The sequence below is a fragment of the Oryza brachyantha genome, chromosome 8, assembly GCF_000231095.2.
Source record: "Oryza brachyantha chromosome 8, ObraRS2, whole genome shotgun sequence".
NCBI lineage: Eukaryota > Viridiplantae > Streptophyta > Magnoliopsida > Poales > Poaceae > Oryza > Oryza brachyantha.
Genome location: NC_023170.2, coordinates 5,819,793 through 5,845,718, shown reverse-complemented (window position 1 = coordinate 5,845,718; position 25,926 = coordinate 5,819,793). Strand labels below are relative to the sequence as shown.

General features: G+C 37.9%; 4 protein-coding genes across 5 annotated transcripts; all 4 read left to right on the top strand.

The window, feature by feature from the left end:
* The first annotated feature begins 831 nt into the window (after window positions 1-831).
* On the top strand, window positions 832-1,580 carry LOC102710427. The gene is made up of 2 exons (XM_006659201.3): window positions 832-1,012; window positions 1,119-1,580. Exons 1-2 carry the CDS (start codon window positions 877-879, stop codon window positions 1,400-1,402), a joined length of 420 nt encoding a protein of 139 aa, XP_006659264.1. The 5' UTR covers window positions 832-876; the 3' UTR covers window positions 1,403-1,580.
* A 1,609-nt stretch (window positions 1,581-3,189) lies between these two features.
* On the top strand, window positions 3,190-4,104 carry LOC102710719. The gene is made up of 2 exons (XM_006659202.3): window positions 3,190-3,402; window positions 3,551-4,104. The coding sequence occupies exons 1-2, from the start codon at window positions 3,261-3,263 to the stop codon at window positions 3,829-3,831; spliced, it is 423 nt and encodes a 140-aa protein (XP_006659265.1). The 5' UTR covers window positions 3,190-3,260; the 3' UTR covers window positions 3,832-4,104.
* Window positions 4,105-7,011: 2,907 nt separating this feature from the next.
* On the top strand, window positions 7,012-7,802 carry LOC121055183. The gene is made up of 2 exons (XM_040527071.1): window positions 7,012-7,197; window positions 7,351-7,802. The coding sequence occupies exons 1-2, from the start codon at window positions 7,062-7,064 to the stop codon at window positions 7,620-7,622; spliced, it is 408 nt and encodes a 135-aa protein (XP_040383005.1). The 5' UTR covers window positions 7,012-7,061; the 3' UTR covers window positions 7,623-7,802.
* Window positions 7,803-22,536: 14,734 nt separating this feature from the next.
* Window positions 22,537-25,634, top strand: LOC102703056. Of its 2 annotated transcripts, XM_040526929.1 has the most exons (2): window positions 22,542-24,049; window positions 25,403-25,634. In XM_040526929.1, exons 1-2 carry the CDS (start codon window positions 22,952-22,954, stop codon window positions 25,421-25,423), a joined length of 1,119 nt encoding a protein of 372 aa, XP_040382863.1. In that variant the 5' UTR covers window positions 22,542-22,951; the 3' UTR covers window positions 25,424-25,634. The 2 variants fall into 2 exon arrangements, with proteins under 2 accessions (XP_040382862.1, XP_040382863.1); XM_040526928.1 differs by lacking the exon at window positions 25,403-25,634 and having other exon boundaries at window positions 22,537-24,427.
* Window positions 25,635-25,926: the final 292 nt, after the last annotated feature.

Below are 25,926 nucleotides of genomic sequence, written 5' to 3'. Positions count from 1 at the left end.
TATTATCTTACCATCATTTTCGTGCTCTCTTTGTTCTGCAGTTAGTGGCACGACAGAATCATGGGCTAAAGGGAGCCTTCACTATTCATCAAACAATATAGGTCTGATAAATGCTAGTCTTTTTTTTCCTTCAGTTTTGAAATCTTCTTCAGTCACTGACAAAAGATGAAAACCACATTTTAAATCCACAGATTACAGGCTGCCACTATCTTGTTGGTGAGATCTGGCAAAGCTCCCTGGTCCATGGAGCACCTTGAAAAATCTGCACAAACCACATGCAAGAAAGCAACCATATCTGCTCCTCTTTCGCCCTGCAGAACATCATTGGAGACATAAGCTTGGGAACAGAAAAACATATGTTAATCCTCGCTGTTTAAGAGTACCAAATAATCAATCTTATTGGGTTACAGATCCCATCATGCTAAGTGACTAAGCCATCTAAATGAATTATTAAAATCTAAAGAGTTTTTTTTATTTAAGATATAAATAAACTATAGAGTAAGTGACAGGACCACAAAGCACCTCCACCTCACAAAGTTCCCTTAACTTTCTTCCAAGTTACCCCAAAAAAGCACACGGGATTACAGGAATAGCTGCCATCCTGCCATAATTTGTAGATTTTTAAAGGTGATTTTTACTGTACTTGAGGAGGTGCTGCTCTTTTCAGTGTTAATTTGTGATACTTCCTGGTGCCTTGACACTACAAATTTAGCAAGCTTTACATAAATATATTGTACCTCTCACTAGATTGTCGAGTACTGTAAAAAGTCACTATCTTAGCAGCTACGCCTACTCAATAGGAGTTATAAGAAGAGGAGACTCCACACACAATCCACATAAATAATAGCTTCTTGTTGGTGATAAGTCCATCTGAAGATGAAGAAAGGTTCTCTTGCTCTCTTCTTCCTCCTACTCACCATTGCCTCCCAGGGAATATGGTGTGCTGCTGACAGAAGCCACAGGATTAATGGAGCTCATCTGAGACCTCATCTCCAGGCTGAAGAATTACACGGTCAGTGACCTCACAGTTGCTTTCTTCTTTCTTGATAGTTCTTCTAAAGAACAATTTGTGAATTTTGATGCTAATCAATCTTCTGAAACATATTTGGATTGTTCAGTCGCTGAAGGCAAGAAGCCCCTGGAGATTCAGGTTCCCAGGAAACTTGGCCAAGCAGACGAACACAGACGGTACCATGAGGCGAAGGTTCCCAAGAGAATGGCCATAGCTCACAAGGGTGGCAGCACGGGCGGCGGCACAACCGGTGGCGCCAGCAATGTCAATGGCGGACCGGCGTCACACGCTGGGAGGAAAAGCGCGGCGTCGCTGCCGGTTCCGGCGACGGCGTCCATCCTGGCACTGGCCTTCACCTGCGCCATTGTTCTATCAGCTTTCAGCTTCTGAAGACTGAAGCTGTGTGTGTAGGTGATGTTCTTGCAAGAAAGGTATTAGTATCACAGTATGTCGTGTTAGTGGTGTCGTATTCTCTGAATTTGTGTATCCAGCTTGTCAGAAGTGCACTGAAATTGTTTCTTGGATAATTCGCAGCTTCTATCTTATACTCTTGATTTATCATGTGCCACATGGTGCCATAAATATTGTTCTTGCAGGTTCTTGTAGTTCTCATTTTTAACTGTTCATAACTTCACATATACATTGGATTCTGTCTATTGAAAACGCACATGCTGAAACAGTTTGCCAGAATTGAAGTTTTTTCTTCGTCAGTCACTGACGAAATATGAAAATCAACTTCTCAATTCAGATATTACAGGCTGTCACAATATTGTGGGTGAGATCTGGCAAGGACCCTGCTCCATGGAGCACCAAAAATCGGCACCAACCACATGCAAAAAAAAAAAACTCTGTTGCCTGCAATGCCTTGTGTCCCTCTTTCATCCTGCACAACATCATTACAGTCAGAAGCTTGGAAACAAAAAAAAAAACAGCATAAATTTTGTCTGTTTAAGAGTGCCAAATCAGCAATCGTATTGGGTGACAGGTCCCATTAGACCTGAACCAAGCCAGGAATCCTGGATTATATATATAAGCTAAATAGAGTGACAAGGCCACAAAGCATCTCCAACTCACAATGTTCCCCTAACCTTTCTTGGGAGTTTTCCCCAAAAAAGCAGACAGGAACAGGTGCCATCGTGCTGTAACTTGTACTAGGTCTATCTCAGTGAGTAATTTTACGGTGCACGGGTGGTGCTGTCATATTCGGTACTACCTCCATTTTTATTTCATAATATAAGACTTTATAGAATTTGTTAGATTCATATAGATATTAATAAATATAAAAACACACACATATATATAGCTTAGACGTGAAGGGAGTAGCTATATCTGGAAAATTATATCCTACTACCAGGTGTTGCTACTCTCTGCACGTTCATGATAAAAAACATTTTCATAACTGTTTCTGCTCCTACCCAACAGAAAGTATGGACACTATTAAATCTCATGTGAATGATATAACTACATGTATAGTGTTTGTACTTTCTGTTGGAAGAGAGAAAAAATACGTATAGAGGTGTTTCTGCAACTTAGACGTGAAGGGAGTAGCTACATAGGATAGAGACTTCCTATATATATAAATATAATATTGATCAATGGATGAAGTATTAGTTTTGTGATACTCCCTCTGTTTCATAATACAAGATGTTTGACTGTAATCATTGAGCTTTTTTCCTAGGTAACATTAGATACCATCGTTTTCTATGTAAAATTTGGTTTTTTATGTAAAATTTAGTACCAAATTTTACATAGAAAACAGAGGTGATAGTAAATTTTACATAGAAAACAGTGATATCTTTTGGTACTTACTCAAGGATGATAAAATTGCTCTTGATCATTTGTCTTATTCAAAAATTATAAAAATATTATTTATTTTACTTGTGACTTACTTTATTATCAAAAGAATTTTAAGTATGTCTTGTTATGTTTTATATTTATGCTAAATTTTTAAATAAGACGAATGGTCAAATATTACAACTAAAAAGTCAAACATGTTATATTACCTCCTAATACCTTAACGCTGTGTAGAGGTTGCAAAATTTACACTACTCTCTTAGTATACGAACACTCGCAAGTCTTTTTGTGTACTCCCCTAAAGAAATTACACTAAAAATCATCGTACCTCTCCCTAGCTCGTTCCGTTTAGTCTCTATCTTAGTAGCTACACTAAAACTACACGAGTTATAAGAGGAAGAGGCTACACAAGCTCCACAAAATAGCTTCTTGTTGGTGGTAAGTCCATCTCAAGATGATGAAGAAAAGCTGCTTTCTTGCTCTCTTCCTCCTACTGCACGCCCTTGCCTCCCAGGGCACATGGTGTGGTGCTGAGGGAACCTACGTGATTAATGGAGCTCATCTGAGACCTCATCTCCAGGTTGGAGAATTGCATGGTCAGTGATCTCTCGGTTTTCTTCTTCTTTCTTGATAATATTTCTCCTTCTTGACATGGTGGTGATAGTTTTCTAGAGAGCTGAATTAGTAGTACTAATTTTGGAGAATTAAACCCTTTTTTTTTGTGAAAATTGTCGGTTTGTTCAGTCACTGAAGGCAAGAAGCTTGGCCAAGAACACGAACACACACACCATGATGAGGTGAAGATTCCCATGAGAATGGCCATAGCTCACAGGGGTGGCAGCGCCGGCGGCGTCGGCGGCGGCACTAGGGCCGGCGGCACAAGCGTCGGCGGGAGGAATGTCAACGGAGCTGCTGACACGCGGCCGCACACCGGGAGGAGCAGCGCGGCGGCGATGCCGGCGCCGACGTCTATCTTGGCGCTGGCTTTCGCCTGTGCCATTGCTGTCTCAGCTTGCAGCTTCTAAAGCTTTGTGTGTGTATGTGTGTGTGTGTGGTGGTGTTCTTGCAAGGAAAAAAAAGTATATGTATTTTAGTTGTGTGGCAGTCTCTGAATTTTGTGTATCCACTTTGTCAGAAGCACACTGAAACTGTTCCGTTGCTAATTCTTACTTTCTTAGCCTGTATCTCAAATTGTTGATCTATCATCTGTCTCATGCCGTCCCAAAGATCGTTCTTTGGTTGTTGCAGTTATAATTCTTCACATCTTATGTTCAGTTCAATTAGTAAAACACATGCTGCTGGTGATGAAAATTTTGCGATGTGTTCATATCTTGGAGGCTCAACTCCCCCTGCTGAATTTTGGGTTTACTTTACAAAGGATAAAAAAATAATCTTTGATTCTGTAGTCGAATTGTCCTGTATAGGGTGATAAGAGTGGCCAATATTATAATCTTCTTGGAAAAAGGGGACACTTGGCTGAAAGCATTGTGGGGGCCAATGATTAGGGATCTGGCACCACGTGAAATCATTCAGTTTGCCACTTCTTCTGAAGAGAGATGCTATTCTATGGATATCCATTGGTTTATGGTTCTGTTTCCTACGGACAGTTCCGTTCGTTGTCTACGTTGTCCGTTAACAAGGATAGGTTTGGCGCACTAGACAGGAAAGTTTTCTTGAGGGACCAGAGCAAGACAGGTGACATGTTATAGCTCTTTTATACTTTTGAAAATCGGATATATGTCACTCTGAAGATTGGCCACACTAAGGAATATGATCCAATATAGATTGCAATCGTTGCAATGCCAATGCAAAAACACCGTTGTCAGATACTCGCCACTAAAAGATATCTTACACACTCCTACTCTCTTAGTCCTACAATATAAGAATATTTTTTTTTCAGAGTCTATAATATTATACCTTAATCATTAATTTATTTTATAATATATTATCAGCTATGAAATTAACATCATATGAAAGCATAGTCAAATTCAAATCTAATGATATCAGATGCTTGACACTAAAAATATATATTGTTAGTTTAATTGTTGGTCAGAATTTTCAAATATTGATTTTCCTACAAATGATAGCGCATTAATTGGGACCAATATAAGTATTCATTTTGTATCTTCTCACCCTACATGATAGCCGCAGGTAGCCAAAGGATCTAGCTCACTGTAGTGGCGCCGAAATATACTATTAATCCTGTTTCATATTCTTAGTCTTTTTTAGATTCACGTGGATGATAGTAAATTTAAATGAATATATAAAACATATTCATGGATCCATATATGAACCTAGTTGGAGCCAAAATATTTTAGAATATGAAAAAGAGTGAGTATTTGGAAATCAAACATATTCAGGTTGGTGATTGAGAATTGTTAGTTCAGGGAACCGGAGTTTGGAGGGTGTGGTCCTCAGCATGGACAAAATCGTTGCTGTGTTGGAGCTTGTCATTGCGGCTTGCCTCTTAAGGCATGTGCAGTGGAAATACAAAGGTTGATTGCAATATAGAGGAGTGACGTGATGGCCAAATTCTAAACGAAACGAAGGATGTCTGACGTAGAGGACTGTTCGTTTGGTATCTTGTTTTGTTCAGTTTGGGACTCCTAGAAGCAAAAGTCAGAATTGCGTGGAACTTAACCGAAAACTTGCATAATTTGACTCCAACTCACTCTTCGTTATGCGAAATGATATACTCCATCCGTCCAAAAATATAAATCCTAAAATATAAAATATTTTTACATGTATATATTTATAAATAGATTGTTGTGATTAGTTGAGATAAGGAAGTAGGCAAAGAAGTTGCTACATTATGTGGGACAAATTTTGAACACTGAAATTGGTAATTTGGGGGACAAACGAGAATATTTACGATATCACATCTTGACAATCATAGATTGTACCGGTTCAAGAGATTAGATGGTTAGGAGTGTTTTTTTTCTTTTTGTCAATTAATGAGATAATTTCTAGCTTCTTATTAATGTGTGAAACTTGTAGATTTTATATCTCCAACAATTAAGGAGGAGACTTATGGGAGCCTAAAGATTCTTACGGTTCTCACCGCAGCTTCAGTTTTACTCCATATGTATTTAAAAATATGCAACTGTTGATTTTATTTGTTCAAATACATAACTTTGACAAAGAATAGCTCTCAAATATTCCCTCAATACCAAAATAAAATCATCTTTGTCCTCTCTTCATTGTCCTAAAAATAAATTTATTTTTTTAAGTAATCTCTACATCAGAGTTTAAGATAGCAGAAAATATACGAATATGAACTAGATTAAGTGATGGACAATTGGTATATATGTTTGAGATGAGTGAAAAATAAAGTTATATTGAGATGACGTAATATTTAATTTGGAAACATAAGAACCATGTGGTACATTTATGCAACTACTTTCACGATACTACATATTATTGTTATATTCTTTCCCTCGAAATGTATTGTTATACTTTGATAGAAAAATAGTCGGAATAGAGTTATCTATGTCATATTTAGAAAAATATGTATTATTTTTTTGGTGTACTTATGGATTTTCGTGTTCAACCTTTAACCATTCATTTTATTTCAAAAATTTATGAAAAAATAAAAAAAATCACATATAAAATATTATTCATATTTTATCATCTAATAACAATAAAAATAATAATCATAAAATTTTAAATAATAGATAATGAACATAAACAACGAAAAATATAATATTTTCTACAGAGGCAGCCCTACCTTAGCACCAGGAAGGCAACAAAATTCACGTTAAAAAATGCTGTACCTCTCACTAAGGCGTTGTTTAGTTCCTAAAGTTTTTTTTCAAAAATATCACATCGAATTTTTAGACACCTAAATAAAGCATTAAATATAGATGAACCAAAAAAATAATTACACAGTTATGAAAGAAATCTTGAGACACATCTTTTGAGCTTAATTAGTCCATGATTAGCCATAAGTGCTACAGTAACCAACATGTGCTAAAGGCGGATTAATTAGGCTCAAAAGATTCGTCTTGCGGTTTCTAGGCTAGCCGTGAAATTCGTTTTTTCATTCGTGTCTACAATATCCGGTCAAATATTTAACATGACACTTCTCCTAAAAATTTTCTCAATCTAAACACCATAAAGTTGTCATTTGTCAAGTGCCATAAAAAAAGTATATCTTAGTAGCTAGTAGCTACACTACTGGTGCTATAAGAAGAAGGGCTAGCCTACCCACACACTCCACACAATGCTTTGTTGTTGGTGATCAGTACATCTCAAGATGAAGAAAAGCTGCTTTCTTGCTCTCTTCCTCCTGCTCACCTTTGCCTCCCAGGGCACATGGTGTGCTGCCGAGAGAAGCCGCGGGATGAATGCAGCTCATCTGAGGCCACATCTCCAGGTGAAAGAGCAGCACGGTCGGTGATCTCTCTGTTGCTTGATTTCTTCTTCCTTGACGATTCTTATCTGCCATGGTGATCTTGAGTGTGATCTGAATTAATTTGTGTTACTAATCTTCTGGAGAATCTGATTTAACAAGTTTTCTGAAAATTTATTTGGGCTTTGTTCAGTCACCGAAGGCAAGAAGACCATGATTCAGGTCCCAAGGAAGCTTGGCCGAGCAGATGACCACACACACCATGAGGCGAAGGTTCCCAAGAGAATGGCCATAGCTCACAAAGGTGGCAGCACGGGTGGCGCCGCCGCCGGCGGCGGCGGAGTGGCTGAGACGCGGCCGCACAACGGGAAGAACAGCGCGGCGACGGTGCCGGCGCCGGCGAAGGCGTCCGTCCTGGCACTGGCTTTCACCTGTGCCGCTGTTCTCTCAGCTTTCAGCTTCTGAAGCTATACTCTCTGTGTGTGTGTGTGTGTGGGGGGGGGGGGGGGGGGGGGGGGGTTCTTTTAGCAGTATTTGTGTTTAGTGGTGTGGTAATAACCTCTGAATTTGTGTATCCAGTTTGTCAGAAGTACACTGAAATTGTTTCATGGCTAATGATCAGCCTGTATCTTGTTCTTGATTTTATCATCTGTCTCATGGTGTTACAGAGATTGTTCTTGCTAGTACTTACCGTTGCTGTCGAATTGGAAGATCAATTGCTGAAAAAGTTGCTAGAAATTGAAGCATCCACTTCAGTCTGCTGAATTTTGGGTTTACAAAGATAAACTTTAATGTTTGATCTGTAGTCAAATTGCGCAGCCTATGATGATAGAGTGGTCAATAGTTCACTTCTGTCGCAAAAAAAAAATGATAAATGATTTTGGAAAAGAGGAGTTGGGGGAGCTTAGGGATCTGGCAGTGCCACGTGAAATCATTTCAGTTTGCCACTTCTTTTGGAAAGAAATGCTATTTTATGGATATCCAATTTGTCAAAGATAGTATGTAAATCTCTATTTTTGTGAACGGGATTCTCCAACGTCCCATTCAAAAGTCAGATATGCACAGTACCATAACTTTAGGTGTGTTTTCAGGCATCCGATTTGCAACGAGCGCACGAGATCGATCGCTACAGTGTATAGCAGCACTATTGCGGTATCGGTCACTTCCGCTACCGCTATGAGGTAACGGTTTATATGTACGATCTGAAACTTAGCAGCCACAATTGTAGTTAGTGGGCCACGATAGTGTACGCAAAATGACTTAGTGGACCGCAATCATAGGTAACCCATCGCTTCACTCATGTCTTCTTATATTCCCATCTAATCACGCCGTTACGACTCGCAAGCACTACATCGCTTGCGCTGTGCACATATCAGCACTGACAGGCCAACTGAACGTCGGGTGGCGAGCGGCGGCTGCCGTGGCTCATGGTGGAACAAGACATTAACTATTGTACATAAATATCTATTTATCTTCTTCAACTATAAGTGTATTATGATTTATCACTAATTTATTTGTCAGATGTTCTGTGAATATGTTAAAAAGCCATTAATCATCTACACATAGTTAAATATATATGTGATTATTAAATACCATTATTGGAACTTAGCGTCGGCTATCCACGATCTGCTACGTAGACCTGGATCAGCGATCTGCTATCAACTTTGTGCTCCTAGTTGCGTACCTCCCTACACCTCATTGTAGCACCAGTGCTATAAGAGCAGATACAAATAGCAAACTATAAGCTAGCTATAAATATATTTTAAAGAGATAAGAGAAGAGAGAAAAGAGAAATGAGCTACATATTACATATTTATAGTCAGCTGCAGCACAGACTCCAAGACATAATGTGTGTATAACAGGTAGGACATGGTAGTATATGTTTTGTATATAGTTATTATATAAATTGACTATTAGATAGATTATATATAAATTAGAGGCAGTAGTTCGCTATACTATTGAACTTGCTCTCAGGATCCAATCCACCTGCTTTTCAGTGCCATACTAGTGCTTGATTCCAGAATCTGATGCTGCTCCTATGTCCAGCTTTTGAGCCATCATGACGATAGTTTTAGATATTGGTGAATTGTCGGTACGTGCTGGGAATGTTATATAAAATTTGCACCTTTCTTGGAAATTTTGTTTTTAAATTTGGCGAATAAGCCAATAGTTTCTTGGGAAAGTTTTGGAATTACAAAATACCTAGAGTAGTGTTGTGTTCTGTGGGGGAAGAAGGTTGATTACCTCTGAATTAGCATCCCCTTTCTATCCCTTCAAGAAAGAGTGATGCTTTAAGCTAGCTCAAACTCAAAAGGACCATAAATGTCATGTGCCAGTTCAAGCCTTTTCTGATTATTAGAGAGAGCTTTGGGGAAAGTAATGGATATGCAGGAATTTAACTGTTCACCATTATTCGTCGTGGGGTGGAAATTAAATGGTAGGGAACACTTGAGATACACCTTGTGTTACAGTTGTGGTAGGTTATCTTGATCCCTTGATATGGTCCTGTTCAGCAGTGAAAGTTGTTTGATTCGGTAGAAGATAATGTAATCTAAGGCTTCGTGTGGGAGGAGGACAAAGAGTAAAAACCCTGCTTATTTTCCATGAGCATGCTTGTGTTTTTTAAACAAAGTTTTCTAAAACTTATTTTAAAAATTATATTAATTTATTTTTCAAGTTTACAATAATCTAATGTTTAATTTATTATTCATGAATAAGATACCTCATTTTGTGTTTCTTTTCCTTTTTCTTTTTCTTCACTTACTATTAAGCTCAACTTAGACCGAGTTTGGAAAACCTTCTTTTATGGGGGTAAACTGTATATATAAGGATCAAGTTCTATGCATCGCACTTTTCTGTCATATGGGGCTTGTTTGGAGGAGTTGATTCTGAGAAGCAGCTACTTGGTAGCTAGCTTCTGAGAATCTGAAAAAGCTCCTAAACTCAGTTTTTCCAGCTTCTGGATTCTTAGTTCATTTTACAGAATATGTAACTACATATTCTCAGAAGTCATGGACTGTTTGAGGCAGTTTCTGGCCGAAGCAGTTTTTGGAAAAAGCTGCAGCCGGGAGAAGCTCCCAAATAGGCCCATGGTCTCTCTCATCTTTCTTTTCGTTTTTCTTTTTTTTTTTTGAAATTTATGTGGTTTATGAATTTATTTTATTTTTTAAACATTTTTATTTTTAAATTTCATATTAAACCCTCCTAAGGCTTATGTCCATAAGTGAACAATTTGAGCATGCCATTCGACTGCTAAACAACACCATCATGGCACAGTATTCTTCTAAAGTTGCCAAATAACGTTGCCACACTAGTGGGATCGGTGTGGGAGAAAAACATTGTCACGCCCAGGGTTCACAAAATCACAATTATCGCGGTGATTATTGCGATAATCACACATATCGCTGAGATATGGTAGCAGTTTTTGGCGATACAGTTTCACAAATATCGCCCAAATTCAAAAAAAATTAAAAAATTAGTATATAAATCCAAAAAAATCATGGTGCTAGTTATGTTTATCCCAAACTTAGTGGTGAAGAAAAAATTTCAAAAACAAGATATGAATCAATTAAAAAGGTCAAAAGGTGAGAAAACAAATAAAAACCGTACTGTTCCTGAGGCCCAATATGGAAGAATTCAAAATCGCCGAAATAATCGTAGCAAACCACACGATAATCACAGATAATCACATGATTATCGTGATCAAAACCATGATTATCGTTGTATTCAAAATCGTGCGACTGCGATTATCGTGATCAAAGCCGTGATTATCGTTGTCTTCAAAATCGCCACGATTATCGCTCCAAACCGCACGATAATCATGTCAAACCGTGCATTTTGATGTCCAAAACCATGACTTTTTTTTTGAATTTTTGAGTTTGAATTCACACGGTTTTCTTAACGATAATCGTCGATCCGCCTAGGACCGGTTTCGGCCCCCTCCACGATAAATGAAACCTGGTCATGGCTTGATTGGCATGGCAAAATGTTCAAATCTAGAAATAGTTTTTAAGAAGTTTTAGTTTTAAAATTGAAAAATAAAAAAATTCGTGGTCTCCATGGTCATCAAAGAATTTTGTCTGCATAGGGTAGGGCTCCAAGAACTAGAGGTAACGGCCTCACGGGCCGGTTACTGGTCTACAGACAGAAGCCGATTAGGAGGTAACTGCCACCTCTAAGGTTATAATCAATTCCAAAATAAGAATTGCTCTGAACGATAAAAGGTTTTCGAGTCAAAAATTCAAACTATATTCGCATTTTTGTCCGGTAAAAATAGATTGTATAGAGAAAGTCTTCTAATCCTATAACTACAGTAATAAATTAAGTTAATACTCACTTTATATTTAAATGTATGTGAAGCTTTTGACTTTTAGACATAAAGTTTTTACTGTTCATCTTAATCAAATATTTTAGGAAGCATTATTTATTTTGTTGTGATTTGTTTTATCTCTAAAATTACTTTAGGTTCAATATATATTTTTTAACACTTCACTAATTTGTATATAACAGGACAAATGATGGAACCGTTGAGTCAAAAGTTTAAAACATTATATATTAAAATACGAATTTAGTATAAATTAATGTTACCTTTTATATCCCTAAAGAATAAAGGTTCTTCTGGCAACGTTGGATAGCTGCAGTACTCACTGGACACATGAGCCCAATAACATTTGAGGTCACATGTCAATAAGACCATCTCTAATGAGTATCTGTAAGCTATTTATAAGATATACTATATAATTTTTTAATAGAAGACAGATAAAAACTATCTCTTAATCAAAAGATAGCCTCTTGCATATATTTTAATATCAAGTGAGACTCTTGGCCATATTTTAATATCAAGTGAGAATGGATTATAGGGTCATTTGTATTATGAGTTATTTGCTAAGAGCTAGATCATTGAATAAGTTGTCTTTTAAAATGTTTAGAGATAGTATGTTATCTCTATTATTAGAGGTGGCCTAAGTACTGCTGCAGCACTGCCGAGGTGGATGGTGACGAAACTAAAGCTAAAAACTTCAGGTTAGCAAGATCGAGCTAGCACAATTCCTTAATCCTTACCCCCAGCGCCTTGTGGTGGAGGAATGTTTCTTGCGCGCGCGCGGAGAGAGAGAGAGTTCACAGCTCATAAGATGGTTGGGGCACCGTTCTATTGATTTTGTTGTCGTCTAAAATGGGAAGTCATTTTACAACTTAAATGGCATACCATCGTTTTTCTCTCACGAAATCCAATTCTTTCTAGACTAACAATGCGTTTGGTTCGTGGACGAGGTGAGTTAAGTTAGATCCATCCCTGGATTATAGGATGTGTTGGTTCTATTTTTCTATTTGGTTGGATAAATGAGTTGGACCTGTTTTTTGTTTGGTGGGAGGGATGAGTTAGAACTATTTTTTGTTTGGTTAAGGGGATGAGATAGATGTTACCTCTCATATCCAAAATAAAATATTAAATACTAGGATTAATATATGAAATAACGTAAAGTAATTAGATGTATATTTATATAAGTAATATATTTTAAATAAATTTAATAAATAAAATAGACACCCCTACCTGCATTGTGGTCATCCTGTGATGAATCCGTCCCACCGTTTTGGTGGGATGGGTTGGACCTGGATATGAGAGGAATATTCCGCTTCTGGGTCCAATCCATCTCACCTATCCACCAACCAAACAGTGTCAAGAATACGTTGGCTCTGTCCCAACCCATCCCATCCATGAAACCAAACACAACATATCCAATAAGAGGCTAAAATCTACTAAACTTGCAGGATCAAGGGAAAAAGAGGGACACTTTTATGGTACCCCTTACTTAGAGATATAGCAGTGTAGTAAGGGCATCCGACACCGTTAATTTTAACGGGTATTTTTGTCATTTGCTTAAATAAAGAGGGGGCAAATTAATCCTTTTGTTTTATTTATTGAGTGGGCCGAGATTTGCCACGGGAATTCAAACATAGATAGATTGTAACGTAACGAAAAAAAGGAAAGTGCAAAACTTGCGCTCAGTTTAAAAACTGAATCGGTTTTCAATCCACATGATTTTGTAACCTTTTTTTTTTTTGGGCTGCGGACTGAGCATCGATGTATTGTAAATTTTAACACCATAATTTTGTGATCCAAATAAATTTAAAAATAAATCATTATTATTGTTATTTTAGGGTAGACTATTTCAATTGTTATACAAAGTCGACAACAAAAAATATTTCTAGATATAAATATTTTATTTACGTAGATTTATGAATACCTATGTAAAAATTTCATGACTATATTATGCATAGTTGTGGACTGAGCATGTATTATAAATTTTAACACAATAATTTTGTGATCTAAATTAATTCTAAAAATAAAACATTATTATTGTAATTTTAGGGTAGACTATTTCAATTGTTATACCAAGTTGATGAGCAAAAATATTTCCACATATGGATATTTTATTTACATAGTTTTATGAATACCTATGCATAAAATTTATGACTATAAATATTTTATCTATATGTAAAGTTTATGAATATTTATTTAAAAAATTGATGAATTGAAATATTATGTTTATGAATAGAAATATTTTATTTATGTAGAAAGTTTACCAATGATTTTTTTTTGCAAATATACAATTCCAAGTAGAAGGTTAAAAATTTATTTTCACTTTAAAGAGAACTTAATATAACAAAAAATATTGAGATGGTTTTGATATCAATAAGGGGAAACGTTGTTTATTTAGTGGGGCATGTTAACAATTGAATAGAGTATCACACAAATAAAAAAAAACAAACAATGTGTAGAACAAGTTCGGTTTATGGGGAATGTGTGTATATATATACACTATTATAATAGTGTATATGCATGACACTTCATGTACAACAAGTCACTTGCATTTAACATATCACTGATGATTGTTCAGCTCCGCGGAAGCTTCCGATGGAATAAATTGTCTGAATTTAAGTTTTCACTAGTATCTAAATTTATTTTCTACAAAATCTAAATTTAAGTTTTTTAATGTTATTTACACAATCTCAAATGTCTTTATGTTTTTCCTCTACACATAATATTTTAATTTGGTTCCATAAAATAAAGAAAATAAAAGCCCACGATTTGTTTTTAAAGCTTATTTTTATTTGAACAATCAAAATTAACTTGACCCAGTGCAAAGAAGCACAGAGATCTTTTCTAGTGTGTGTATAGCGTGCCTGCGCATTAGATCGCCCCCTTGGATACAACCCTATAAGAGATGGCTAATTAGATGTACAACATCTGTCATAGAATTAATCAAATTTTCAGTTTTTAGTACAATATTTGAATATTCGTCTTATTTATTATGTTTATGATTAATATTTTTATTGTTAATAGAGGATTAAAAATAAATAATATTGTACGTGTGGCTAATTATTTATAATTTTTTTATAAATTTAATAAATAAAATGGATGGTCAAATGCTCGACACAGAAACTTTGGTACGAATTAGTATATAGCTAGAAAATTAGTATATAACTAGAAACAACGCACGGCATTGCCGCACGCACCTAAATACTCCCTTTGATTTTTTAAACGACACAATTAATTTTTTAGATTTATGTTTGACTCTTTATTTTATTCAAACTTTTTATCAAATATGCATAATTATAAATTATACTTAAATTTATTTTAGTAATAAATCAAATCATAAAAAAATAATCAATAATTATATAGTTTTTTTAATAAGACACATAGTCAATCATAGATTAAAAGTGAACTACGTTAATTAAAAAATTGGAAGGAGTATAAAGGTTTATTAGGATTATTTATTATCCAATGATATTTGATGAAATATTATAGGCTTGTTAAGCTTAAATATTTGTTACTTGACACTCATTACTCGAGAAGAAGAAGGTAAGTCGCAAAAGTAATTCAATGGACATGTAGTGTTGGGAAAGATTTTGTTTTGCTAGCAGTGTGGCCTGGCGCCTGGCGGGCTGCCGCCTGCTGGTGGCTGCTGTGGACTACAGTGTTAGCTGCCTTCAATCTTGCTGTTTAGTGATCATAGATTATTTTGTTGTTAACTTGTACTAATTATAAAAATATCTATGATGATTAATTTATATTATTATTTATTAGTATTTCAATATGCTCATCTTATCCATCTCACCAAATAAAAAAGATTAGATGTGAATTAACGTATCCTTGAAAATATAGATGGTCATATCCTATCCCATCTTGACCAACATCCAAATGCACCTTAAAGTATTATTTCTTACTGCTTTGATTAAGTCGGAAAATTTTATTCGATGTTTGATAGTTACATATCTCACTGTAAAATTTTTACCAACTTAGCATGATAACTGTTTATCGTCTACGTTTTAAATACTCATTACACAACACGAAATAAGCTAAAACAGAAATAGAAAAAAAATAATCCATAAATAGTTACTCACATTGCTAGTATAGTGTCAAGCGTTGCCTTCTCATTTCGTAGGCTGTTGGCAGTGCCACGTGACACGTTCCTAGCCAGAGAAACTGCGTAGCTTCCGTATATAGAGATTACAGAACCAGCGTACTACATATCATTTTGTCATATGTTATCATTATAAGGAAAGAATGAAATAATAAGCAAAGCAAAGAGGAATATGTTATGACGTGAAGTTTTTAAAATAAAGAAAAGAGGAAATTATAATAAAAAGAAAATGGTAATAGAAGGAAATGATAACAGGAAAAAAAAATCCTCCGGAAGCATGGCAAAGGCCCACTGCCGGTGACCACGTATTCGTACGCACGCGCGACGCTGCCGCCGCAAATTATTCGGCCGTACATCACGTGCCCCTGCCGCCGGAATACGTTGGATGCTCTTCTAATCATTTGCCGAAGAGGACGCTAACTACGTGACTCAAACACTCAAATTACAGTAATGCCATAATTATGTTTACCATATTATTCTTCTACTACACTACTACATAATCTAATCACCACACTATTAACATATCTAAGCCATTGGATTAGCCGTAATGGACGGTTCACACACACCGCAGGATACCTTAAAAAAAATCCAAAAAGAGACATTTCTAATCAGGTACATTCATACTCCTTTTTTATTACTGAAGTACGGTAGGGGAGGCCTCAGGCCTCCGCTGCGCCAGCTTTCTGTCACCTGTCCACCGACTCGCCGTCACCTGCCATGCTGGTCGACCGCCGCGGCGCTGCCTCCCCGCCCGACGCCGCCCCCCGTCACGCCGACCGCTGCGCCGGTGGTCTGTTGCCTCTCCGGCCGATGGCCAACCCCTGACGCGCCGCTCCCCGCCACATTGGCTGCCCGACAGCCGCCACCCATGGCTTCGGCCTCTCCCCCCGTAAGCTCCAACGGCGACGAACCAAGGTGAGCCGTGTATCTCTATTCCCATTCTCTCTGCTCCATAGACGCCGGAGATCTGGTTCTTCTCCATCGAGTTTTTCATCTTCCATGGTTGCGTCGTTGACTCGTTAACCCACGTCCGGCGGTCCATGCGAAGGAATGCCGCCATGGAATTGGACATGCCAATAGTATCCGCAATAGTATCCGCTGCCGCAGCCGCACCCAACATTGGGCCCACTGCCGGATCCGCCGTCACGCTGGGTGCTGCCCCTACGGTCGTTGCATCGTGTACAGCCCCTGCGGTCGTCGGGTCGGGTGCTGGGCCCTCTCGCCAGTCCAATGCAAATGCGCTTCGTAGGTTGCCTCCTTTGAAAAGGACGACCACCAAGCCGAAAAGCCGTCTTGCAGTTGAAGGAGCTCCTTCTGCTCCGACTACTCCAAAAACGTCATCCTCCGCCGCCGGCCTTCGTCTATTAAAATCCATGGGGTTTGATTTCAAGCAGGCTACCCCTCTTATTTGTTTTAGCTCATTTTTTAACAATTTGTGCTGAATGATGCAATGATTGATGTTAGTGTTATATATTTGTGTGCAAATTAAAGTAATATTTCTTTGGATGTGTGACTTTAAACGTACAATTTATATTGTTGTACATGTATTATTTCTTCTCATTGTATTGCTATGCATGAACAAGATCTGAACTTTAAATTACTATTTTAAAGAAACCCCCTTTCACATATTTATGCATATATTTCAGTATGTTATTAGGCCATTGCAGAAATTTAGATATAAATTTATTTCTCACATCCTAGATTCACATCAAATTCAACGACGTGTAGTGCGAATAGCAGCCGTCAAGAAACACGATCACTTCCACCACAAGATGAGAGTGTCAATGATTCTCACCCAATACAAATTGATGATGATGAAGATGAGGCTGAAGCTGAGGAGGATGCAGACTTTGGGACGAAGAGAAAACTTACTTCCATCATTTGGAAGGATTTCAAGAAAGTAAAAATTTTTGGTGAAGTGAAGGCTCAATGCCTTCATTGTCACAAGAGGCTTGGAGGGAAAAGCACTAATGGAACAAGACATCTTCATGACCATTTGAAAATTTGCACACTAAAAAAGATCAAGATGGCGGGACAAAACAAGACACTTGCACAATCTTCTTTGAGGTTCAATTCCCAGGATGGAGGAAAAATATCCGTCGAGAAGTACACATTTGATCCACAAATAGCTAGGAAAGGGCTAGTTGCCATGATTATATTGCATGAGTATCCTTTATCAATTGTTGATCATACTAGATTTCGAAGGTTTGTAACTGCCCTTCAACCATTATTCAAGATGGTGACTCGAAGCGATATTTATTTGTTTTAGGTCTTAAATACTAATACCTGCATGTAGGATGACAAATTATCATTTTTGCAATGGTAGGAAGGACATTATGGACTATTATATGGAAGAAAGGAAGAAGGCATTTGCCTACATGGCTGGAATTAAGTCAAGAGTTGCTATTACTACGGACTTGTGGACTTCCAATAACCAAAAAAGAGGGTACATGGCTGTCACACAGCCCATTTCATTGATGATTCTTGGACACTTAGAAGCATTATCATGAGGTACTTGACCTACAAACGATTTAATTTCATTTTAATGCTGATCTGATTTTAATCTGAAATAAATTTGTGTAGATTCATATATGTGCCTGTGCCACACACGGCTGAAGTTATATGTGAACATCTTTATGAAGCATTGGTGGAATGGAATCTTGATGAGAATATCTCAACTTTGACCCTTGATAATTGTACCACAAATGATAAGGTAATCAGTGAACTTGGTAAGAAGATAGGCAAGCATAAGTTGATGTTGGAGAGGAAATTGTTGCATATGTGTTGTGCTGCCCATATTCTAAACTTGATTGTGAAGGATGGTTTAGAGGTCATAAAAGATTCAATTGCAAAAATTCATGAAACTGTTGCTTTTTGGACAGCCACACCTAAGAGAATAGAGAAATTTGATGAAATTGCTAAGCATGACAAAGTTAAAATGGATCACAAGTTAGGCCTTGATTGCAAAACTAGGTGGAATTCCACCTACAAGATGCTTACTACGGCTTTACCTTGTCAACGTGTTTTTGAACGTGCACGACGTGTTGAGAAGCTCTTTGATTGCACCCCTAGTGAAGAAGAATGGGATTTTGCTACAGAGGTAGTGAATAGGTTGAAATTGTTCAATGACATCACTGAAGTATTCTCCGGTACAAGTTATGTAACTGCCAATGTCCAACTCTTTAAAATTTGTGATGCTAAAGCACAATTTAGGCAGTGGGCTTCATGTGGCAACACTATTATAGAGGAAATGTCAACTGAGATGATTGCAAAGTTTGATAAGTATTGGAAGGAGATCCAAGGACCGATGGGATTTGCAACCATATTTGATCCTCGGTTTAAGACAAATTACTTCCTTGGATTCATTGAGTCCATTACTAGTCAATCAAGTGAAGAGTGTCTAGAGAAACTTGATGATGTTAAAAACAACTTGTATGATCTCATGAAGGAGTATGAAATGGAGGAGGATGAAGATAACACTGAATCTTCAGCTCCTTCACTTGCTAATTCAGGTTTTCTGTCTTCAATCAGTGCTCATGTTGCTAGAAGGAGGCCACTAGCAATAAGATTCAAATCTGAGTTAGATAGGTATTTGGAGGATGAATTGGTCTCAATTAATATGGAGAACTTTAAGATTCTTGATTGGTGGAAGGTGGCTGGGACACGATATCCTACATTGAGAAAAGTAGCACGAGATATATTTGCCATTCCAGTTAGTATAGTTGCATCAGAGGCCACATTTAGCACTAGTGGGCGGGTACTTAGTGAACATCGTAGTCGACTGACTTCAGATATCTTGGAGGCCTTAATGTGTTCCCAAAATTGGCTACGAAACAAGTACAAAGGTCTATGTTCTACCATTCATAAATCTTGTGTTCATTGATACTTTGCAATGTCATGGCTGCATACTAATGATTACAACTATTTTTATAGATGCTGGTAATGAAGAACCTGCAAGCTTTTGGAGTTGCCTCCAAGACATCCAAGATAAGATGGAGGTATTGCATTGTACTCACTACTCCCCTCATTTGCTTGCTATCAAATAATTGACTAATACCCATTTATTTTACTTGTTCTTGTATTCAGGGACTTGAATTGGTTTGAACTTCGAATCATGAAGAGTTGAAAGACAGTGGTCACAGTGCCTTCTAAGCTACCTCATATAGCATGTAGTACTTTAATATTTGGGTCATCAAGTTGTTGTCTTGTTGATGTTGTAAACTTTTGGCTGGTTGAGATATTTTTGGATATTTTGCTCAAAGATTGATGTACTTGACAAAGTGACAAGTGACAACCTTAGCATATGCATGCATGATGCTTATGTTGCTATATGCCTATTTGTTGCTATATGCTACTAAATTAGTTGTTGCTGCCCAGAGAGGCAGAGACAGAGATGCACTTATGTTGCTGCATGCAGCACGTTTATTTGTTGGGGTTGCTTGGCTGGAGACTGGATTATTTTGGAATTTGGATATACATTGATATGATGCTTGTTGGTTTGTTCAGTGGATTGGATATATATTGATATGACATACTGTTTATTAGTGATTATATTGCCTATAATATATTCAATGGATTAGATATATATATTGATGTACAACTGATCTGTGTTCTTTTGCTTTTTATATGATTTAGAGATTGAATTGTTGATTAAACGGGGCGGGGAAAACCACGGTGAAAAAATCCCCGCGGTGATCAGGGATGGGTTCAATATAAACCCTGTGGTGTTTCGCGGGGACGGGGACAGGGAAAATTTATCACCGCAGGGACGGGGACGCGGGGTTAATCCCCGACGGTGAATTCCCCGTTGTCATCTCTAGCTGTGATTCATGCGTGTTTCCTCATTTCTGATTTTTGGTTTACGCTATTTTATTAATTTTATTTAAAAATTTTATAGAAATATATAAAAAATTACGGGTTACAGTGAAAATAGTTTTAGTAATAAATTTCTTCATAACCAAAATAAATGTTAGTTACCTAAGTTTTTTTAACAAGACGAATGGTTAAACATATATAAAAAACGGCTTTGACTATTATATTAAATTACAGGTATCAAGCACTGTGTTTTCTAATTTTCAATACATTCAGGTCCATTTGTTTAAACTTAAGAACAGTCCGATGAAACTGGAGCCCAAGTAAACGGTGCATATTTAAAAAATTGAAATGGTGAAGGCTCCAGCTCTTCTCAGCTCCAACTCCAACCAAACTAGATTTATGAGTTGCAGCTCTACCCAATCAGCCTTTGTCAATTTTATTATTACACGAAATATGTGCATGGTGCTACATTCCTGCGCTATGTGTAAATTATGGTAGGTGAAGTCATTAACATACGAGGGCACAACTTTACAACTAATCGTGTTTGCTATTAAAATAGTATATATTGCCAGTATATTGTACCGTAAAAGTTATTTATTTTTCTCTACTATTGTTTTACTGGGTTGTTTGAAATTTACTAATTTTTGTACAAAATAGCTCAATGCCCTAACTTTTTTGACACAAACTATATCCTTTCAACATCCTTTTATTTGGCCAAGCTTCTTCTTATGCTTATAAGCCAAAATTTAAATTTTAACCGCAAATTTGAAGTTGATTTTTTTCACTGAAGTTTATTTTCAGCCGTGACTTTTAGATCTCTAAGAATACATATATAAAAGTTTTATTGTCAAATTATTTTTCTTTTGCAAATATATTATTTGGCTTTTTCCATGAAAAGACAAACAAACACTCCTTATATACTCTCTCCATTCTCAATTAAGTGATGTTGGTTAGTTCATTTTTAAATTAAAACTAGAGATAATATCATTTCAATAATTCAATGATCAAAACATTTGTCTGTCCAAATCCCTATCACCTACAGTATATGCGTTGTGTAGATGAAGTCATTAGCCACCCAGCATGAGTATGTAATGCCCCAAAAAAAATCATAATTTTCCCTTAAAAATGAAAATCAAGATATAAGAGAAGTACTATAAGATCTAATGGGCTACAGCACTTGCCACCTCGGTAGCTAGCTATAACCTACAGTACCAGCTCCCAAAAAAAAATCGGCAGGAAAATAAGATGGTATGGACGTATGGTATCTAGTACTAGCATAATGTTATATTAATGTATATTTATAGCTAACTGTTTTATAAATAAAGTATTAGATTAACTATATATAAATTTTCTTTTTATGGACGCACCGTCCCCAGACTGCTAAACATTTTCTTGTAAAATTTATATAAAATTTGTTTTTAAATATCATATTAATCTATTTTTAGGTTTGAAATAGCTTAATACTTGATTGATTATATGCTAAGTATTTAATTGTTTTCATGCGCTAATTAGCTAAACTGAATGTAGCAGCGGGGAACGCCAGCACTATTATTAAATCTTGCTCCAGCACACCTTTCTCAATCTGATTGTTTGACGCGTAAAAGAAAAAAAAAAGTTGGGAACCCATCGTTTTCCAGGATGGACAAATCCTGCACTGCCACGTGGCGTCAGGTGATTGGGCTGGCGGTGACTCCACGTCTTGGGCGCTTCGCGCCATGCCGCCCTCCTTCGTGACAGGCAGTTTAAACTCAACAACAAAGAGGGACAATGATACGTGGGTCATATATAATATATATATAGTTAGGTATATATTTTAGAAAAGAAAAGAAAATTATACCCATACAAGAAGAGGGCATTGACATGTGGGCTATATATATGACTAACCCATATTTCGGAATCAATACGGTTGACCTTAGGCATGTTTTTTATCTTTCTTATATTTATTTATGTTCTTTTGACGAATACATGTATTTATGTTATAAGAGTGGCAGATGCATGTTCTTGTGAGAATTGAATGGTTCTTTTTTTTCATATAAAGATATGAGGTAAAGTTGGCCTAAAATATTTATAAACCCATATAAATGTGGAGTATATATTAAGCCAATCGATGGATGCCACTCCTTGGCACTACAGCTTTCTTCTTGACAATGACAAAATAGTGCAAGGTTCTAATCATGGGTAGCTTTCCTTACTCCTAAAGTTGCCAATTATTTGGACTTCATAGTTGTAGTGATGAGAAAATAGAGTTTGTTCTAGCTAGAAGTTGGAAATTGTGTTCTTGATGCTTCATCCTCTCCTTTCTTTGCTTTCACATCTGGATAGCTCCTGTCAATCTGCAGTGATGACTTGTCATCTTCCACTCTGTCTTCTCTTGTGTTTGTCTTGATCCAAATCCAATCCATTTCTGATTTCTCACAGAACCAAGAAACATATTGGATTTTTCAGTTGCTTGTTTTGCAAATCTGTTTCCCTTTTTTGGGGGGGCTTCTTCAAAGATTTTAGTTTTTTTAAAGGTATGCAACAGTGTGCATAACTGCATACTGATTTGCAAGTATGGCCGGAGTTGGAGAAGAAGGCGAGGTGGCCGCGCTGCGGGAGGCTCTGCGGCAGCAGGCGGCCGCCGTGGAGGAGCTGAGGGCCGAGCTGGAGGAGGAGAGGCAGGCGGCGTCGTCGGGCGCGGACGAGGCGCTGGCCATGATCCTGCGGCTGCAGGCGGAGAAAGCGGCGGAGCGGATGGAGGCGGAGCAGTTCCGGCGGGTGGCGGAGGAGAGGATCCTGCACGACGGGGACTCGCTCGCGTTCCTCAAGGCCGTCGTCTTCCACCAGGAGATGGAGATCGCCTCCCTCAACCGCCGCCTGCTGGCCGTCTGCTGCGACCCGCCGTACGCGCCTCCCGCCGGTGACGGCGCCGCCGCCGCAGCCGCCGACCTCCCCTGGCTGAGGAAGCTCGCCAAGAACGGCGTCGTTCCGTCAAGAAGGAACGCCTCCCTCCCCGCCGCACGGCTGGAGGAGCTCTGCTCGGAGATCGACTCCGCCGGCAAGAACGGCGGCGGCGACGGGAGGCCGGCGAGGACGGTGTCCGACATAGGCGAGGTGATCAGAAGGGAGAAGAACGAGTGGCTGACGTCCAATGCGACCCACCACCACCACCAGCCGCCACCGCCGGCGCCAAAGCTGCACCGGTCGGCGTCGCACCGGCTCCGGCGAGTGCCAAGATACTCGGAGAGCGCCACCCTGAGATCTACCACGAGAGCTTCCCCGGAGATCATCTCCGAAGAAGACGACGATGACATGGCCTCCCGCCACAGCGCGAAGGCGCGAAAAGAGTGCAACTGCAGCGACCACACCACCATTGCCGAACTGGGCGAAGGCATCGAGCAGATCAAGCTCAATGTACAAAATCTTCAGACCGAATTCATCAAAACGAAGGAATCCGCCATCACCAACGGCGATTCGCAAGCCCAACTACTGGCCAAAATCTGCGCAAAACTCGATATGATCCAAGCGCAGCAGCAGGATGTTCAGGTGGAGAAGAGACCATCTGCTCCTGTGCCGCCGGTGAGAGCTCTGAGCAGGGAAGGAGGTAGCTCGTCCAAAGGGGGAGGAGGGCACACACAGAGTGAGCTGCTGCTGATGAACCATTTCATTGAGGTGAGTGCAGCCATCTTCTCTGCTCCGATAGTTAGGCCTTTGATCAAGGCTGCTGCATCCATGCCATTCTTTAGATGCTTCTTGATACTGGTCTTGGCTGTGGTGCTCAGAAAAGTTTTGATCAACTAGTGATGATGCACTTGTAAGCAAATGGTATACAGTGTGTCAAGAGAGTAGTTTCTTTTTCCCCACTTCAATTTTGATTCCTTGAACTTTTATTCACTCATTTGTAATAAGAGCATATCTGGGTGAAAAAAAATGCTCAAACAAGAACTCACTGTCTTGTTCAGCATTTTTTTGTGCCGACTCCTGACGAAAAATTTCAGAATGGGAGCTTGTCCAAATTCATTTTGGAAGTGAATGTAACTTGTCACTAAAACTAAGGCCTTGTTTAGTTTCTAAAATTTTTTTTCAAAAACATTACATCGAATCTTTGAATACCCAAATAAAGTATTAAATATATATGAATCAAAAAACTAATTGCACAGTTACGGAAGAAATCTTGAGACGAATCTTTTAAGCCTAATTAGTCCATGATTAGCTATAAGTACTACAATAAACATGTGCTAATGACGGATTAATTAGTCTCAAAAAATTCGTCCCACGGTTTCTAGGCTAGCTGTGAAATTCGTTTTTTATTTGCATCCGAAAACCCCTTCCGACATCTGGTCAAACGTTCGATGTGACCCCTTTAGCAAAAATTTTTGCCAACTAAACAACCCCTAAGGCCTTGTTTAGTTCCTAATTTTTTTTCCAAAAACATCACATCAAATTTTTGGACACCTAAATAAAGCATTAAACATAGATGAACCAAAAAACTAATTGCATAGTTATGGAAGAAATCTTGAGACGAATCTTTTGAGCCTAATTAGTCCATGATTAGCCATAAGTGTTACAGTAACCAACATGGGCTAATGACGGATTAATTAGGCTCAAAAGATTCGTCTCGCGGTTTCCAGGCTAGCCGTGAAATTCGTTTTCTCATTCGTGTCCGAAAACCCCTTCCGACATCCGGTCAAACATTTGACGTGATATTTCTCCCAAAAATTTTCTCAATCTAAACACCCCCTAAAGGCTATGGTTCCCCTTGTCAGGGCATCTCTCTTCCCTGTGATGGAATGTGTACTTGTCTATTACCAAAAATTTTCTTAATCCAAACACCCCCTAAAGGCTATGGTTCCCCTAACAAGTCAGGGCATCTCTCTTCCCTGTGATGGAATGTGTACTTGTCCATTACACGAAAGCATCATGCATTTACATGGTTACGTTAATAATTGCACCAAATGGCCAACCTATGTACTGTTTGGGCGTTTACTGTTTTCAATATGAATTTATTCTGGATTATGTTGACAGGCAATGATGTACATACCGTGAGATGCTTGAAGGCCTGATGGCATTTTCTATTGGTTTTGAAGATTGTTGACTTGAGTACAAAGATTGCTGATTTACGGTTTTCTTTTCCTTGCCATCTTTTGTATGGTGTAAATACATGCACATATGGTGATATATTGACAGCTCATGTAAATTGTGGCGTGTACTATACTTTTTTACTTTGATACAAAAGGCACAGTTGATGTAACGTAACCAACAATTGTAAATAAGAATATATATATATATATATATATATATATATATATATATAGCTTTGCACTTCTGCTGAGTTACACCCCCATACCTTTCGCTTAGGTTTATGCTTACATGTTAAATTTTAAACCTTAAATTTAAAGTTGATTTTAGGATTTTTTTTCATCAAAGTTTACTTTCTAGCATTGGTTTTTAGATCGCTAAGAATACGATATAAAAAATTTATTCACATATTATTTTTCATTTACAAATGTCATTTGGTTTTTTCTATAAAACACCAAAAAATCACATCC